The sequence below is a fragment of the Panthera pardus genome, unplaced genomic scaffold, assembly GCF_024362965.1.
Source record: "Panthera pardus isolate Hobbes unplaced genomic scaffold, ASM2436296v1 HiC_scaffold_15, whole genome shotgun sequence".
Classification (NCBI taxonomy): Eukaryota; Metazoa; Chordata; class Mammalia; order Carnivora; family Felidae; genus Panthera; species Panthera pardus.
In genome coordinates this window covers 17,209,276-17,227,825 of record NW_026526710.1, presented here as the reverse complement: position 1 = coordinate 17,227,825, position 18,550 = coordinate 17,209,276, and the positions used below count along the sequence as shown (strand labels likewise).

At 47.5% G+C, this 18,550-nt stretch overlaps 2 protein-coding genes across 5 annotated transcripts in view; one reads left to right on the top strand and one right to left on the bottom strand.

The window, feature by feature from the left end:
- Positions 1 to 29: 29 nt before the first annotated feature.
- LOC109253571 (cytochrome b-c1 complex subunit 9) lies at positions 30 to 2,004 on the top strand. 2 transcript variants are annotated; one of them, XM_019426626.2, is made up of 3 exons: positions 30 to 222; positions 369 to 394; positions 1,745 to 2,004. In XM_019426626.2, exons 1-2 carry the CDS (start codon positions 73 to 75, stop codon positions 372 to 374), a joined length of 156 nt encoding a protein of 51 aa, XP_019282171.1. In that variant the 5' UTR covers positions 30 to 72; the 3' UTR covers positions 375 to 394; positions 1,745 to 2,004. The 2 variants fall into 2 exon arrangements, with proteins under 2 accessions (XP_019282171.1, XP_019282170.1); XM_019426625.2 differs by lacking the exon at positions 369 to 394 and having other exon boundaries at positions 40 to 222.
- A 13,191-nt stretch (positions 2,005 to 15,195) lies between these two features.
- The window catches only part of ASCC2 (activating signal cointegrator 1 complex subunit 2), a 43,144-nt gene continuing 39,789 nt past the window's right edge, over positions 15,196 to 18,550 (bottom strand). For all 3 annotated transcript variants that reach the window (XM_019426619.2, XM_053902179.1, XM_019426620.2), the window contains one exon: positions 15,196 to 18,245. In XM_019426619.2, the coding sequence (XP_019282164.2) occupies positions 18,074 to 18,245 (172 nt within the window). In that variant the 3' untranslated portion in view covers positions 15,196 to 18,073. The remainder of the gene's footprint in view (positions 18,246 to 18,550) is intronic.

The following is an 18,550-nucleotide window of genomic DNA, read 5'->3' as shown; positions in this document are numbered from 1 at the left end:
GTGTTGCACGCCGAGGGCTTGTGGAGACCATGGTCGGCCGCGGCGCAGGCGCGGGCTCCACAGTGGAGAAAGATGGCGGCCCCGACGTTTACTGCGAGGTTATACTCCCTGTTGTTCCGCAGGACCTCCACTTTCGCCCTCACCATCGCCGTGGGCGCTTTGTTCTTCGAGCGCGCCTTCGACCAAGGCGCGGACGCGATCTACGAACACATCAACGAGGGGGTGAGGGACTGGGCCATTCCTGACCTTGGGCCCACCTGAGGGGTGACTGGGAGTGGAGATGGGTTGGGACTCAGTCTTCCTTACTAAGAGGGGGGAAAGCCATGGGCGCCTTATGTCGGTCGACTGCCGTATGTTCTCTCCACCAGATGTGAATCCCAAAACATTAAATGAGGTCAGTAGATCCTTTGGCGGGGGGGGGGGGGGGGGGGGGGGGTTGTAAGTTTTGATATCACATCCCCATTTGTCCATTCTGCAGAAGTAGAAACTAAAGCCTAGTGAGAGCAGAGGTCTTACTAGGGCTACCCCAATCAGAAGTCAGTGGTGAATCAGGGCTGGAACCCGGACCCATTGTCTCCTCTGAGGGTTTCGAGGGCAGATTTGAGCGGGCAAGTGTCCTGAAAAGGACATGGCCTTAGATACTGTGGCTGGCCTTGAAAAGGCCTATCTGAAAGATAGCACTCTTCACTTCCCAAAGGCTTCCCACGCAGGCATTATGGTAGCCATAATGGTTAGGAGATGGGAATATGAAATCAGAGCCCTGGATGGGAATACTGGGCCTTGTCACTTGATAACTGTGGATTCATTTGGGGGAGTTTCTTAGCCTCTATGAACTTCACTTTTATCTGTAATATAGAGATGTTAATAACAGTAACTACAGTAGAGAATTACTGTGAGGATTACGTGAGATACTTGCAAGGTGTCACAGTACCTGGTAGGTGGTGCATCAAAAAAATAACGTTTGTGACGTTCCTCAGGAGCATGTAGGTAGGGAATGACCACACCTTTTAGACTCATTGTGTGCCAACAGTGTGCTAGATGCTGTACACGCTTTATATCATTAAATTGTGGCTTATACTAGGGAAGGTCTCCTACAGATACCCCTGTTTCACCATTCACTTGTGGTTTTAATTCAGAGCTGTCTGACCTTACGGCCCAGGAAGACTCTGCCCGCTAATGCTGTCCGCCTGTGGCCTGGACAACTTTCCCTATGAAAGTGTTGCCACTGTTCCATCTCCTGAAAGCAGTTCTGCTGGCCATTTTCAATGTTTGGGAACAGCATTTAAGTATGCTATCAAAACATCAATCTGTGCTTTTAGGAATGAGAATCCAACTAGCTCCTGACTCAAGAATAATATGTTTAAGGAACTAAAAAATGATGCAGTGTGAATTATTTGGGCCTATGCATTTAGATCTCTTGAATAATACCTGGGAGTTAAGGAAATAAGGCATCTTCTGGGCTCTGTTCCTTAATTGTGTACTTTTGAGCAGTTACCTCAATTTCCTGTAAAAGAAGGATCATCCTCTCCCACTTAATTTTACATGGCAATTGATAACATCAACACGTTTTGCAAGTGTTGGGAATGTGCGTCAAGCCTAGCGTTGCTTCCGTTTTGCCCACCCCAACTGTCCAGACGTGGTATATGTTTTTCTCAAGCTTGTTTTAGAGACCAGGACAGTGGGAGTAGCTGCAAAATGACAGAAACAAAACTAAAAGTTTGTGACTTTTGTCTTTAAAATGCAGAAGCTGTGGAAACACATCAAGCACAAGTATGAGAATAAGTAGTTCCCCGGAGACCCCTACCCAAGCCAAAAGGACCAGGTCCATCCACCAGCTGTTTGCCCAGAACCAGGGCCTCAGCTTGAAGATGATGCTCAGATTATCTTCACCGACCACCTTTAGCTGTTGGCAAGAAGTGGCTTCACCTGACAGACTCTTTAACTTCTGCCGTGTTTGAAGTATGTTTAATCAGTCATCAGCAAATAAATGTAAATTGTCCTTGAGACATGCTTCTGTATCTAGTGCTTTGTTAACTCTACCCGATCTTCACTTATTGATTGAGGCCAGAGTCCTCTGCAGACATCTGAAGGGCAAGTTCCATTATTTCGGATTCCCCGTTAACTTCCAAAGAACTCTGGTTTGCAAAACATGAACTATAATTGGAAGTGTTACTTTCCACTTTTGCTTCTAAATCAGTAATTCCACTCTTTTTTTTTTTTTTTTTAATGTAAGCTCTACATCCGGTGTGGGGCTCAAATTCACAACCCTGAGCTCAAGAGTCGCATGCTTGGGGCACCTGGCTGGCTCAGTTGGTGGAGCATGCAACTCTTGATCTAGGAGTTGAGTTCGAGTCCTGTGTTGGTTGTAGAGATTACTTAAATAAATAAAACTTGAAAAAAAGAGTTGCATGCTCTACCAACTAAGTCAGCCAGGTGCCCCAGTAATTCCATTTTAGTTTGCGGGCACCTAGGTGGCTCAGTCGGTTGAGCATCTGAGGTCATGATCTCAAGTCATGATCTTGTGGTTCATGAGTTTGACCCCTATGTCAGGCTCTTATGGTGACTGCTCAGAGTCTGGAGCCTGCTTCTGTGTCTCCCTCTCTGCCCCTTCCCCATTCACATTCTGTCTCTGTCTCTCAAAAATGAATAAACATTTAAAAAATAATAAAAAATGTTTATTTTTTAAATGTTTATTCATTTCTCAGAGAGCACATGAGCGGGGAAGGTGCAGAAAAAGAGGGATACAGGGGATCCAAAGTGGTCTCTGTGCTGACAGCAGCAAGCCCCTTGCAGGGCTTGAACTCATGAACCGTGAGGTCATGACCTGAGCCGAAACCAAGAGTCAGACACTTAACCAACTGAGCCACCCAGGCACCCCCAAAATTAAAATTTTAAATTCTATTTAAGATTTAAAATTCCATTCTAAAATCGCATGGGGGTGAACTGACTGGCTTAACCATAGGGAAGCAGTGGATTCAGCTGTAGGAAAAAACCCTGCCCTGAGGGTTTGGGGCCATTCCCTGCCCCTGGATCTCTCCATTCTGCTTTTAATTTGCTGAGTGTCTTTGGACAAGTTGGCATACCTCTCTGGGCCACAGCCCATCTTCTGATGCTGAAGTTGGACCAGAACTCTGACCTTCCTGCCAGAGTTCCCCTCTCTAATGAGTTTGGTTTATCATGGTGCTTCCTTGATAGGTTTGAATCCTCACCCTACCAGTTCTAGCTGTGTGAACCAAGGGCAAGGCACCTGACCTCTTTGAGCTTCAGTTTCCTGGTCTGTAATATGGGATTCATGGAGGTACCTTCTGTGTGGGTTCTTTGTGAGTATTAAATGAGTTGTTAAATGCAGGTTAAGGGGCACCTGGGTGGCTCAATCGGTTAAGCGTCCAACTCTTGAATTTGGCTTAGGTCATGATCTCACGGTTCATGAGATTGAGCCCCGTGTTGGGCTCTGTGCTGAGAGCCTGCTTAGGATTCTCTCCCTCTCTCTGCCCTCCCCCCCTCTCTCTTCTCTCGCTCTCTCAAAGAAACATTTAAATGTAGTTAACAGTCACAGATCCTGGCTCGTGGACACAACTGCTGGCAGAGAGACATGGGGGGATGCTTAAGGACCTGGAGAACCAGAAGATTCTGCTGGCAGGCTATGGAGCAGTAGGGATGGGAGGAAGAGGTTCAAGGAACATAGTACAGTCATTCATTCAACAAATATTTGGGTGGCCACTGTGTGTGAGGCACTGTGGTAGGTGCAACCAGGCATGTGGTGGCTAACAGGCTTGAACTACAAGAGACATTGTAAATGCCACTTTTTAAGCATATTTATTTTGAGAGAGAGAGAGGGAAGGGCAAAGAGGGGGGAGACAGAATCCCAACAGACTCCGCACTGTCGTCGAGGAGCTTGACGTGGAGCTCAAACTCGAAATGCAAGATTGTGACCTGAGCTGAAATCGAGACACTTACCTGACTGAGCCACCCAAGGGCCCCTTGTAAATGCCATTTTGTATCAAATACATATGCAACTTGTACTATAAGAAAGTGCATGTGCAGTGGCACCGTTTTCCTGAAGGCTATTTTGTACCTATGTATTAAAATCTTTAATGTGCATATCTTTGACCCAAGAAACCCCACTTCTGGCAAATTTTCCTAAAAAAATATGGATACCCATAAGGGATGTTCATCATGGTGTTTTTTGTAATGGGAAAAGTGAAAACAAAATATCCTAAATAAGAATTACTGTTGAGGTGAAATATGCAGTTGTTGAAAACCTTGTTTTAACTGAAATACCCAACACATACGGCAAAGTACCAACCTCACTAATACATGAAGCAGTGTTCCAAGTTACTAAGAAAAAGGTAAATAACTCAGAAGTTAGTACAAGAAATAAAAGTGGCTACAAACATGAAAAAATGCCCAGTTTCACTAATAAACAAAATGGAATGCTATTTTTTGACTACCAAATCGACAAAGATGAAAAAGATTAGCAACACCAGAGAATTTCCGTATCTGATTACCTATGTACATATGCACGCTTTTAAATGGTTTCTAGGGCACTTGGCTGGCTCTATCAGAAGAACCTGTGACTTTTGATCTTGGGGTTGTGAGTTTGAGCCCCATGATGGTATAGAGATGACCTGAATAAATAAAACTTTAAAATAAAATAAGGGCGCCTGGGTGGCTCAGTCGGTCAAGTGTCTGACTCTTGATTTCCACTCAGGTCATGATCTCACAGTTTGTGAGTTCGAGCCCAGCGTCGGGCTCTGTGCTGACGGTGTGGAGCCTGCTTGGGATTCTCTCTCTCTGCCTCTCCCCTGCTCGCACTCTCGCTCTCAAACTAAATAAGCATTGAAAAAATAAAATAAATTTGGTTTTCTCGTGTTTAAAAAAAGGGTGTTGCCTGTGTGGCTCAGTTGGATGAGCATCTGACTCTTGATTTCAGCTTAAGTCGTGATCCCAGGGTTGCGGGATTGAGTCCTGAGTTTGGCTCCATGCAGAGTGTAGAGCCTGCCTGAGATTCTCTCTCTGCTCCTCTCCTCTGCTCGTGCTCTGTCAAAAAAAATAAAAATAAAATACGCATGACAAAATTTACCATCTTAACCATTTTTAGGTATACAGGATATTAAATATACTCACATGTCCATCCCCAGAACTGTCCTCATCTTGTAAAACTGAAACTGTACCTATTAAATAGCTCCCCATTCTCCCTTTCCCCAGCCTCTGACAACCACCATTATAATTTCTGTCCCTATGATTTTGACTAAGTACCTCATATAAGTAGAATTATATAGTATTTGTTTTTTTGTGGCTGGCTTATTTCACTTAATGTTCTCAAAGTTTATCCATGTTGTAGCATTTCGCTGAATTTCCTTTTTCACGCTGAATAATATTTCATCATATATATACATATACCATATTTTGCTTATCCATTCATCCATCAGTAGACACTTGGGTTTCAATGTTTTTACTATTTTGAATAATGCTGCTATGACTGTGGATGTACAAAAATGTCTTCAAGACCTTGCTTTTAATTCTTTTTAAAAATTTTTTTATTTATTTTTGAGAGAGAGACAGATTGCGAGCGGGGAAGGAACAGAGAGAGAGGGAGACACAGAATCCAAAGTAGGGTCCAGGTTCTGAGCTGTCAGCACAGAGCCCGACGTGGGGCTGGAACTCATGAACCACGAGATCATGACCTGAGTGGAAGTCAGACGCTTAACCAACTGAGCCACCCACGTGCCCCAGTTCTTTTAGGTATATACCAGAAATAGAATTACTGGGTAACAGTAATTCTGTTGTTATGATTAATTAATTAATGCACTTTTTTTTAAAGTCTGTTTTTGAGAGAGCGCACATGCACATGAGCAGGAGAGGGACAGAGAGAGAGAAAATCCCAAGCAGGCTCTGTGCAGTCAGTGCAGAGCCTGATGCAGGGCTCGATCCCATGAACCATGAGATCATGACCTGAGCCGAAATCAAGAGTCGGGTGCTTAACCGACTGAGCCACCCAGGCTCCCCTAAATAATGTACTTTTAAGTAATCCCTACACCCAACATGGGGCTCGAGCACACAACCCTGAGATTAAAAGTTGCATGCTTTTCTGACTGAGCCAGCCAGGCACCCCAAGTGTGTATTATTTTTATAATGGGCGGGGGTCTTAAAAGGGGGCTTCCCAGAGAAGGTGTGAACACAGACAAATGCAAAATGTGTGCCCCCAGCCCTGGCTTCAGGCCTAGAACCCACTACTTGGAGGCCCCAGGATTCCCCTTCCTGAGAAGGGGTGAGAATTTGCCCTTGAGTGGCACTGCCAACTGAGAGCTGGGCCTCCCCAGAGCTCCCTGGGTGGATGTGCCTCGCAGGTGGGGGAAATGAGGATTAGCACCCTCCTCAGACTGGCACCAAGAAGCTGTTTATTACTGGAAAAAGTTTCCTTCCCCAGTTCAGCCTGAGATATTTCCTGGAGTCAAGAGCTGAAAAGGGGCTTTTTGGTTAGAAAGCCCCAAGAACTTCCCACCTGCTCCCCTTGCACAGGTGTTAGGAAAAGCTAAATGCCTGGATACCTCATAAAAGTAGGTTACTGAAGGCCTCTGAAATCCTTTTCTGAGAAGTTGGCATCCAGTGTAGCTCTGAGCAAGCAGGACCACTCTCTTGGCTAAGCGTATTGGAGCTGATGTCCAATTTCAAAAATCTCTAGAAAACTGGTAGAAACCACTTATTCATTCATTCATTCAACCAATACATATGTATTGAGTGCCTACTCTGCCTGGCTCTGTTCTAGACCCTGGCTATAGAGTGCGGAACAAGAAAGATCCCTACCCTTTTACAGCTTACATTCGAGTTGGGGAGACAGATGGTAAACAAAGTAAATAAGAACTTCAGCTCATGTTAAGGGCTATGAATAAAATAAAACTGGGTAAAATATAGGGGGTAACTCAGGTTTAAAGAGCAGTGTGAAATGCTCAGGTAACTAGTGAGGGAACATTTCTCCTTGGAAATGGCATTTGAGCTGAGATTTGAATCTCGGGTAAAGATCCAAAGAGCATTCAGGAAACAAGGACAGCAAGTGCAAAGGCCCTGGGGTGAGTATGGGTTTGGCTTATTCACTGAACTAAAGGAAGGGAGGAAGTAATAGACAGGGTCAGATATTGTATGGTCTTGTAGGTCATGTGGATTTCATTCTAAGAAGAAAGGTCAGCCCCTGGAGGAGTTCTGATTAGTAGCTTACATTTATCAACTAGTAGCCATGAGCCAGGCATTGTACTAAGTGCTTTGCAGTTTATGTGTCACTTTATTTGACCAATAATCCAAGAGGTCATTTTATTATTCCCACTGAATAGCTCTAGTGAGGTGTAAACAGCACTGATTTCAGAATGGACAGTCCTGGGTTAGAATTCAAGCCCCACCACCCACGGGCTGGGTGAATTTAGGCAAGTTACTTACTCTCCCTGAGCCAGTTTTCTCATCTGTAAGATACCCACCATGATATTGCAGAATGGCAGCTATGATTCTTGTTATTTCTGGAGATGCTGTCATCTTGGAGGGGTGTCAAAGGGAGTAAGGATTACTCTGCATTAAATCCTCACCAAGCTGACTGCTTAATTAACCCAGCCAGGAGCTATCCGGGCTGGCACTCTAGGGCTGCCTGCCAATGTTCAAAACTTTTCAGCTCTGGGTGGAGTCCAACTTGTCCTGGCAGCTCAAAGAAAGGCCCAGCCCTTGGAACATTCTAGACTTTTCCCCAGTAGACACAAGGATGCTGCCTATCATAGGCTGAGTTCCTCGGGAAACCGACTCCAGGCTGTCATTAGTGTGCAAGAGGTTTGCTTCTCAGGTCCATTGGATTATTTTTTTTAATGTTGTCTTTATTTTTATTATTATTATTTTTAATTTGAGACAGAGAGAGTAGGAAAGAGGGGCAAAGCAGGGGAGAGAGAGAGAGAAAGAAAGAAAGAGAGAGAGAGAGTCTCAAGCAGGCTCCATGCTCAGTGCAGAGCCCAAAGCATTGATCCCACAATTCTGGGATCATGACCCGAGCCGAAATCAAGAGTCGGACGCTCAACCGACAGAGCGACCCAGGCGCCCCCATTTAATTTTTTTAAATTAATTTTTATTTGAGTGTAGCTGACACACAGTGTTACATTAGGTTGAGGTGTACGACATGGTGATTTGACAAGTTTATACATTATACTATACTCACCACAAGTATAGCTACCATCTGTCATCAGCTATTACAGTATCATTGACTATATTTCCTATGCTGTGCCTTTTATTCCCATGACTCATTCAATAACTGGAAGCCTTTATCTCCCACTCCCTTTCACCCATTTTGCCCACCCCCCACCCTCTCGGGCCCATTTTATACCTGCATCTATTCCTTGAGGTTCTGCAAGAAAAGATTTGCGAAGTAAAAATAGCTAGATATGCAAACTTGTGAAGATTTTGGGTGGTGGCTCAGTCGTTAAGCATTTGACTTTGGCTCAGGTCATGGTCTCACAGTTCGTGAGTTCAAGTCCCACGTTGGGTGAGCTTGTGCCCCGCATTGGGTGAACACGAGCCCCGCTTTGGGTGAAAACATGAGCCCTGAGTGAGCCCTACTTCTCTCTCTCTCTCTCTCTCTCTCTCTCTCTGCAGCTTGCTCACTTGTGCCCTCTCAAAAAAATAAAACACAAATTAAAAAATAAACTTGGGAAAATTTTTAAAAATTGTAATACCCAGCCTGAGCAAAGACATAGGAAATGATTGTTCTCAAATCCTGTTGGGAAGGTCAATTCGACAGTCAAAAAATTTGACTTAGCAATTCTAAGAACTTACCCTGAGAAAATAATCATGGATGTGGACAGATATTTAGCCAGGAGGTTGTTCACTGTAGTTTAATAGCAAATAATGAGAAAACCAAAATGCACAGCTACCGGGTTGACTAAAGTGTAATCTGATAGAACAGCGTTAACCCATTAAAAGGACAAAGATGAGAGATGGAACATGTTCACAATGTCTAACTAACTGAAAAAACGGTGACAGTAACACATGTAGTATGATCCCATTTTCAGAGAAAACCCGTATGCATATTCCTTTTTCTAAAATAATGTCGGAAGGATAAGAGCTAAAATCCTAACAGCAATTATTTCCGGATGGTGGAAATGTTCTTTCTCTTTGCTGACTTGTGTGAATCACACCGAGAAGCATGTTACTGTTTTTGTAATGTGGCCCGGGGTGGGGGTGGGGGGGTGGGGGAGCAATATAAGTTATTAAAAAGAAATAGATTCCATCCCGTAACTCAGCCAGCCCTTCCAATAACAAGGAACAAGGACTGTCCTACAAATGAATTTGAAGCCTTGCAAGGAAAGGACAGAAATCAATGAATTTCAAATGTCTGAGCAATGTGCATAGTTGGAGGGAATACAAATTCCTCAGGCAGAGTGAAGGTGATGGCTGTTGCTTTCGTACGAGCAAAGAACGAACGCTCTGTACAGGGGCAGGCACTAGCATACGCAGAACATCACACACCCACACGCAAAAATAGCTGCCTTCTCTAGGCACTCACCCAGGGCCAGGCCCGGGCCTGGTGCCATTAACATATTCCATGTCACTGGATCCTCAATCGCAGGTGGGCACTGCTCTCCATCCCATTTTATAGGTGGAAAATGAGGCTCAGAGAGGTTAAGTCTTTTGTCTAGGGTAACACAGCTAGTAAGAGTAGAGGTTCAAACACAGGACAGTTGGCTCCAGGGGCTACGCTCATAGCCACAGCTCTGCACCATGTGAAAATCATTTATCTCTCTTCACTGGGGCCTTGGCCTGATATGCTTGGATTTATCCACAGACTGAATGCCAAGGGCAGACTCCAGCGGGCATCAAGGACAAGGCAATGATGGAATGCAGAGAAAGTGTCAGCTGGGAGCCACTTAGCCGACAGTCTGTGAATACAGGGGTGCTGTCTTTCTGCTTCTCCTGGCCTATCCTCCCTTCAAAACTCCTGCACAGAACCTTCCGCAGCTGCTCTGGACACTTCTCCTCCACTGCATCCTCATAAGACTGCCAGATCAACTCCCCTGCTCAAACACCTTCAATGGCTCCCCACTATGGTTGAGATCAAGTTCAAATCCCTTGGCCTGACATTTAAGAGCCAAGCTACCTCAAATCTCACTTTACAAACCTTCCAAATACGGTCCTGCTATGGGTCCCTATGCTCTCCCGTCTTCTGCCTAGGCATGGATTACCGAAATAGCACATGCCTGTGTTTGAATTCTAGCTCTGCTACTCTCCAGCCAAGTGACCTTGGGCAGGTTGCTTCCCCTGGTGTGAGCCTTGATTTCCTCACGTGGAAAATGGGATAATGATAGCAAAACCTCACAGGGTGTTCGGGAAGATATGTGAGATAATGCTTGTAATGTCCTTAGCACATGCCTACTAGGGGTGGTTTTGTTATGTTGCTACAGTGAGTAAATAAAAGGGGGCTCCCTGCACAGTTTTCAGGGACCAGTGCCTAATTAGCATATTCAATCCACGAAATGCAGGCTGAGAACTTTGGCCATGACTGTACAGCTGAATCATCCAAGTGCCCCACCCCTTGTCCCAGCTGTTTTGAAATTGTGATCCTGACATCCTTTCTATCCCCCTAACGCCTGATCACTTTCTTGTGCTTCCCTGTGTGTGGCTGTGATAATCTCGTTTTCAGCGTCTCTAACACTGTTTTAGACTCCAGCAAGCTTGTGCATTCCTCCAGTAATCCTTATCTTTTCTCCACACCTTTAACCATGTAACAGACTCCTTTCTGCCTCTATCTATCTTCCTCCCTTCCAGATGTCTGAGCACATTTCTGTCTCCCTCCTGTAAGGACTGTCAACAGAGAGGCCACTTCCTGCCGTGGGGCTGCAGTTCTGATGCCTTGTGTCCGCAGCTCACTAGTATTTCCTAATGAAACACCTCCTTCAAACTGGACCCTCTCAGGGGCACCCCTTCCTTCCACTAGCAGACAGGGGAAACTATTGCAAAGTGGAGATTTGGAAAATATGTCCTGCCCAACTTCCCACTCTCATCTCCTTTCCCTTCTGTCAATGGAATGACTCTGTCATGGAGTGACTTGATTATAGATTGTATTAATAGAAGTATGGTATTTAGAACAAAGGAGGTGATAGGTTCTCTTTTCCATGCTGAGCCAACCATACATGGAGTCAGTGTCAGCTCTGAGGAAGCAGGAAAGCCAAGAGGCTGAAAATATGGACTTTGGAGGCTGGCAAGCCTCGGTTTGAATCTTGACTCAGCCATTGCTCAGCCATGAGTAAGGGGCCAAACCTCTAAATGAGACTTATAATTACACCTATCACCTGGTTTTGGTTCAAAGATTCAGTGAGATAATTTCCTGTTCCACAAAGCTAAGCAGGGTACCTCCTCTGTGCTCCCAGGGAGCCTATCACATGCTTATCAGGCTGGATGGTGCCGTTCTTCTTTTCTTGCCAGCTCCTGTGTGTCCAGTTTATCCTGAGACCAGAGATTTCTGGGAGGACTGCCCTAGAGGAATCAGGGCAGCCGTGCTGAGAAGGTGAGAAGCGGGGTGCACAGAAAGCCAGCCGGGACGTTGGTGGGAAGCACCCGCCACCCTTCTCGTGGGTTGAAGTGAGCAAGGCCCTGTCAGTTCACTAGCCTGCCTCACGGTGGGCCGGCACTTATCCCAGCCATCCTGCCAACATCTCAATTTAGAAACCACTGTGGCTCAGAGAAATGAAGGCACCTTGCTCAGAGTCACAGAGCCAGGGAGTGGCTGAGGCCAGCTTGGTTCTGGTCCCGGAGCCAAGGCCCTGCTCGAAATGACAAAAGCCAAATAGGCCACTGGCCATTCAGAGGACCCTCATACCCAAGGAAAAGTTCTGGCACGGACATTGCGTGTTACTCAGAGTTAATACTCTGGGGGAGGAACCAATGCCCTTCTGTGTAGACCCCTCCTAAACTGGGGAGTCTGATTTTCCAGCTGTGACAGGCTGTACACATCCCTGTACCAGGTCCTCATCTATAGCCCCTCTCCTGTGACAGAGGTCAGCTGGACCTAGAGCCTGCACTCTGCCCATTGGACCTGTCATGTGGCACCTGGTAGGCCTGTCAGAGGAAAGGAGAAACAATCTCACTTTCTAAACAGACTCCCATCCAGAGGGGTCCCAGTGTGACAGCGCCAGGCTTCCCTAGAGGCATGAGCCTTGTGGGGAGGCTGTTTCATGACAGAACTTGCTTGTGGTGCCAAAAGCTTTGGAGTTCAAGCTACTCCCTGATTCTGTCCTTCTGGTAGGAACGGTCAGCAAAAATCCAGACAGAGGCAGCTCTAAATCTCTTCCTGGCCCTGGGACCCCAGCATTCCACTCTTGGAAATGTGTCCACTGGAAATGGGTGATTTGTGCAAAGAAGTTTCTGGCAGGGTGATTAAAAGAGAGAAGTGGAAACTGCCCCAAATGCAGAGTAGACAGCTGGTTTTCTTCTCTCTGATTTGAATAAGATTCATAAGATTCACCAAGTTGAGAGTGCACCTTGCCCCCACCCACCATCATGATGTCATCTGACCATCACAATAATCCATGCCCATCAGGCAAGAGAAGGTAAATGATCATCCCCATTTCTTATCAGAAGAAATTGAGGCCCAGAGAGGCCAAGTAACTGACCTAAGGTCACACAGCTTGCTGAAATCTAGGGCCTAGACCCCAGCCTCCTGACCTTTAGTCCAGTGCTCTCTTCATCACCCCAGGTCACCTTTATGAACAAAATAACAATAAAAAGGGTGGGCTCGTGAAGCTTGCAGATGTACATGTGAAAGAACGCAGAGTAAGTAGATCAGACCACAACATGGGAGACAGGGTGTGAGCCTGCATGTAAGCTCTGCAAATTAAAATTCCGAAATGGATGGGAATGGTTGGCCTCCATCCCATTGGGGGCCCCCTTTTGGCCAGGCTCTTCTGTGAAAACCACTTTAAGGAGGAGAAAACCGTAATTACCCCTTGGGATTTAAGGGACCAGTCAGAGTGTTGAGGGTGGGCTCAGGCAGCCAGAAAAACCATATTCAATGTCATAATTTCATACTTGGGAAACTAGAATTAAGTGCCTGTTATTTTTGTAATTCAGACCACAGAGAGTAAAGCTTGATATAACCTCCATGGCTGGGAGAGCACCATGGAAGCCCAGCGAATTCTTAAGCAGGGCAAACCTCCCCACCCCCAGGGGAGGTGGGGTAGTGGTGGGGGTAACCTGAAATCCCAGGGTCTGACATTCGGGGAGGGTTGGGAGTTTAAATAGGTTGAGAAATTCTGGACAAGATGCCCTTTAAGGCCCTCCCGGGTCTGCCAGCTGTGTAAAATTCTCTTGATGATTGTTGATTGTTGGGAGAGAATTTCCAGTGTGATGTGAATTTGATTCTAAGACCACCTCCTCCCCCATACGCACGCATAGGTGGAGAAAGTAACATTTAGACTGCATTACCTTGCTTCAGGCTACAGATTGGCAAAAGCAGCCTCTGGCCATAAGGCCCCTTCCTCCTGCCCCAGCATCCAGGGATCTAGCTAGCAAGGGACACCAGTCTGATCTGGGGACTAGCCTTCCCCCAAGTGGGTCCCCTAGAGCTCTGGCACCTCCCATCAACACGGTCGGGGTTCCAACATTCCCTCCTCACCTCTGAGCTCCCTCTTCCTCCTCTCTGATGCCAAGTTCCTTAGAAGAGGGGCCCACTCTCCTGCCTTCTCTTCCTCACCTTCCATTCTTCCCACTGGCTGCCTCCCCATCACTTCCTGGCCAAGCTGGGGCAGTGGCCCAGTGAGCCCCACTACTCAGTCTGCTTGACCTCCCAGCTGCTGCCTGACACTGTGACCACTATCCTTTGCTTCCGGAAAGTCTCGTTGCTCTTGGCTTCTTTCTGTTCTCCTTGCCTGTTCATTTCTTCATTTATTTGTTTTGTTTTCCATTCACGTTTCACTTTAGTGAGTCTCCAAACTGAAACTCTTGTCTATGATGCTGGGAAAACTTAGAGAGAGAAAAGCTACAGTTAAAAAAAAAAGGTAAATAAACAGAAAAAAATGATTGGGAGATATCTGTGTGGTATATTCTTTTTTTGTTTATTTTGAGGCAGACAGAGACAGACAGAGTGGGGGAGGGGCAAAGAGAGAGAGGGAGACACAGAATCCAAAGCAGGCTCCAGGCTCTGAGCTGTCCGCACAGAGCGCATCATGGTGCTCGAACTCACGAGCTATGATATGACCTGAGCCCGAACTCAGACGCTCAACCAACTGAGCCACCCAGGCGCCCCTCTGTGTGGTATATTCTTCATTTATTTTTTAGGGCTTAGCACAGCTGTGACTAAATCATTTTCCCAAAACATCTTAATACCCAGATCCTGCCTTGGACTGTGAACTCCATGGGGGCGGGGGCCCAGTCTTTCTCACGCATGCCTGACACAGTGCCTGGCACCTAGTAGATCTTGGTCCACATGTGCTGGGTGGATGCATTTATCCTCTCCTCCCGTGGTCCTCCCAACCTGGCTGACCCAAACCCTGAGGGCAGGCAGTAAATACTGGGAGCTCTGGACAAATGTCCAGGCCATGTCCTGGCCTATGGTCCTAATTTTGGGGCTCCCTCGGTCTCTCCTATCCTTCTTCCTTATCCACCCTGGAGCGTTTGGCCCTGGCCTCTTGGCCCCCTCCCTGGCCTCAGTGCCCCTCGGGCTCTGCTGCTCTCCTCTTAGCTGAGAGAGCTCCACTCCCAGCCTTTTCTCTGCTTCCCCTGGAGAGGGACTGGACATAAAAATGAAGAATCACTCAGCGGGCTCAATGGCAGACTGGACACACAGACGAAAGGATGCACGGATCTGAAAACAAAAAGTGGAAAAAAATGCAGCAGGACATCTGAGATCTGACCGTGTCCAATGGTGGAGCGTGCATACTAGTGGAGTCCCATCAACCTGGCCTGACAAAACGGGACTTCCCATCCTCCTGTTCTGCAGCTATTTGATTTGTTATTTTCTCCTTTGTAGCAACAGCAGTAACAAGGATAAGGATGTGGGGGCAAGAAAGGAATGGCATGTGGTTTAGGGGTTAAGAGCATGGGCTTTAGGAGACAATCCTGGGACTGAATCCCTCCTTGGTCACCTACCCTCTCTGACCTTGATTTTCTCCTCTGTACCTACCTTGTGAGAATCAAACAAGGTAACATAAGGAAAGCGCCCAGCAGATACTCTAGTCATGGTAAGTACTCAGTAAGTGCTTTTATTCTCATTACAAATATCATGGTCTTACCATCATTTTCATTTATGCACATTCCTTTCCAGACTTGGTCTGTATTCAAATTTTTAAAAAATATTTTCACAATCATGATGCATTACCATTCAATTTATTCTCTTCAAAAAAAACTCAAACAACTTATTTGTCAATATTTAGTTTTTTACATTGCTATTAAGAGTTCATTGACATCATTTTAAAGAAGGGGGCTCTATAACCACCCCCTGCATTTTTGGTGGGTTTACTTTTGTGTTTTGTTTGTTTCCTTCCCTGTGTTATTTAGCCCAAGCTCCCAGTGTGACAGGGACAGGCAGGTTCTTGCCAATCACTTCCTTTTCCAGACAGTACCTGGAACTCAAAAAGGATCTGCATCCAGGCTCTGCTGCTAACTTGCCATGGGCTTTGGACAAGTTCATTGCCCTCCCTGGGCTCCCGGGTCCCTTCTTATCAACGACAGGCTCTGCCCTACCTATCTCACAGAGGCACAGAAGCACTGTTCAAACAAACATGTCTGCCATCATTGCCACTCATGAGCTAGAAACAAAGACACTCAAAGTCCTAAGTCCTCTTGGAGGCACTAGGTCGTACAAGCTTCCTAGGAAATGCCTGTGATAGTCATGTTCTCTAACAGGGTGTAGAGAAGGCACTTAGAAATTCCTGCTTAGGAGTAGTGGGGTGATGGGGCCCAGTGATCAAGTGAGCAGGGTTCAGACTCCCATCCCACCTCACTTGTAACACTTGTGCCATTGCTCATCTTAAACCTTGGGGCCTCCTCAGAGGACTTAATTGGCACCAGGTGGAAACCATTCACCTGGACCAATATACCCACTTTGCAGATGGGAAAACTGAGGCCCTGAGAGGTGAAGGGGTGTGCCGACCAGCACTGTTCTGGATGATCCTGAGTGAGGTGTTTGCAAAGCATCCCTGAAAGGGTGCCCTCAAGATCTGAAATGAGAAAGAACATGATTCTTCAAGGGAGATCCAGTTTGACCTAGCAGTACATTCTGGGAAATTTGAAAAATTGCTTGTCTTCTCAAATCCTTTAAACCAGGATGCCAGTAGGAGGCTTGAACACCGCTCCGAGCGGTCAGGAGCTACGTATGACAAAATGAAGGTGAGAGGGGCTGTGTGAACCATAACAAGTAAGGCAGGTAAAGCCCAGAGCTCCCCCGACTCACCTCACCTTGCTCCAGGAACAAGAGCTAGGTCTGAGGAGCTCAGGGAGAGAGAAAACAAATGACTCTTGCCTCTATGGTCCCTGGCAAATGCCTCTGGGAGGAAACAGAGTCTTCCTGCTGCCTGTCAGAATGGCTGACCCCCAGCCTGATCTCACCTAATTCAGCAGCTCGAGGGGAAGACACCACTCCCATCTCCGCTCTGCATCTCAAATGCACCAGGAGAACTGGTGCGGCTCAGAGGAATTGCTATTGATTTTCACTTGTGCAGCTGACCTAACAAAACCAATTCGTCAAGTGCTTGTCTGCCTGGCTGCTCCAGACACTCATCCTACCCACGTGCAAATAAATTGCACAAGCATCTACGGTGATTTGTCAAGGTCCAGCTGGGCAGGGGCCTGGATCCATGGATGGACTTCAGGCTAGGCTGGGTAGGATCAGGCCAGCAAATACCCCACTGCTGATCCTCTGTTGATTGGCAGTGTTCTGGGGGGTGGGGGGGGGGGGGGTGGGGGGAGGCGGGAATCAGGATGCCTGCCAGCTGCTGCCACACTGTGAACCAACTGCCTGCCCACCCCCACCCCCCCACCCCCCCCACACACACTGGGAGGAGGTTTTGAGGAACTAGGTCCAAGTCCTTCAACAGGGCTTGGCAGTGACATCCTCATTTGTGTCTTCTGGTCTCTGACCCCCTGATTTTGGAGGATTTGATGGAGTGTACACACAACCAGGAAGTACCAAGCTCAGGTTTTGGCTGTTACTGGAAAGGCGTCCTCGAGTCAGCTAAGAGACGGTGATGATACCACCTATGGGGGTCTAGAACCCTATAAAGACCAGGGGTCAGACTGAGGGTCTAATCCCTGTTCTCCTACTTCCTAGCTGTTGCCTGGGCAGGCAGCTTCAGCTCTCAGTGCCTCACCTTCCTCACCTAGACCTCACCTACACTAGGAAATAGTACCTACCTCCCTAGGTGGAGGTCGCAGGGACTGAACGAGAGGGTACAGAAGGACCACAGGACCTCACACCTTTATCTCTTCCTTCCACGAGCAGGGACTGGATACTCAGAGAAGGGAGTGATGTGCTCAGGACCACACGGCAAAGCAGGGCAACATCAGGAGGGGTTACAATGAGACGCAAGCGCCAAAGGCTGAGGAGAAGAGCGGGTGATCATCCGGCTTTCTTGCCCTCCTGATGGTGGCCGTCACTGAAGAATGGGATACAGGGGGAGCGGGCCATGGGCACATCATGGATCATTGCTTGAAAGGGTCAAAAATTTTATTTGCAGGCCTTTTTTTGTTTTTGTTTTTTAAATTTACAGGTTTCCTGCCGTCCGGGGTAAAAGAGAAGTGGTGTCTTGCTGCACGAGGTTTGTGGGGCTTGCCTTGGGGCTCTGTCCCCATCCCTTTTGCCTGCTGGGGTTCTTCCTGCCCCAGGGGTTCTTCCACTGTGGGATAAGGCACTGTGTGTTCTGCAAGAAGGCGCTCACGGCTGGCTGGTGGACGACGAGGCGGCCTTCTCAGGGGCTGCAAAGCTGAGGCTGTTGAGGGGTGGAGTTGAACTTGGGGCCCTGGCAGGAGGCCAACTGGTGAGGAGACCCAAGGCTATGGTAACTCAGCCCGGCAGGTCTGGTGTCGCTGCCTCCCGGCTGGCCCTGCCATGGCGGCCTCAGGATGGAATCATGCCTTTGCTTCTTTTGCGGTCAGCCATGGTTCTCCGGTTGTGGTTGGCTCGCGTCGCCTTGTTGGCTTCCTTCTTCCTGCGTTCCTGGGTTGTCTCACGGTTCTGCCCGTGGCCCCGGGGGCTGCCGGCCACTGCTGTGGAGCTGTCGTGCCGGTACCTGAGGGAAGAACAACCCACCCCAGGAGATGGGAAGAGCTCACTGCCTTTCTCAGAGGTCTCTGGGAGAGGACGCACGGCTTGGGCCAGGAAACCCATGTCCCAGCTTCCAGTGGGAGAAGAAATAGAGCCCAGCAAGGGCAGGGCTGTGGGGATTTTGGCCGGTCCTGTGTCTAGTGAATTCTCTTCTCTGAGCCTTGCCTCTGGATGGGTCCCTGGCTGAGGGAAGGACACGCTGTGGGTTGACCACAGCCCACAATAAGGAGAGGAGGGCTTAGGGATGGGGATGGGCCTGTTTCTTCCTCT

Bases quoted from the DNA above. Each gene is read 5' to 3' on its own strand.
- LOC109253571 (XM_019426625.2), top strand. From the start codon at position 73: ATGGCGGCCCCGACGTTTACTGCGAGGTTATACTCCCTGTTGTTCCGC. The intron at 223-1,744 runs GTGAGGGACTGG...TTTAAAATGCAG, and splicing joins ACGAACACATCAACGAGGGG to AAGCTGTGGAAACACATCAA.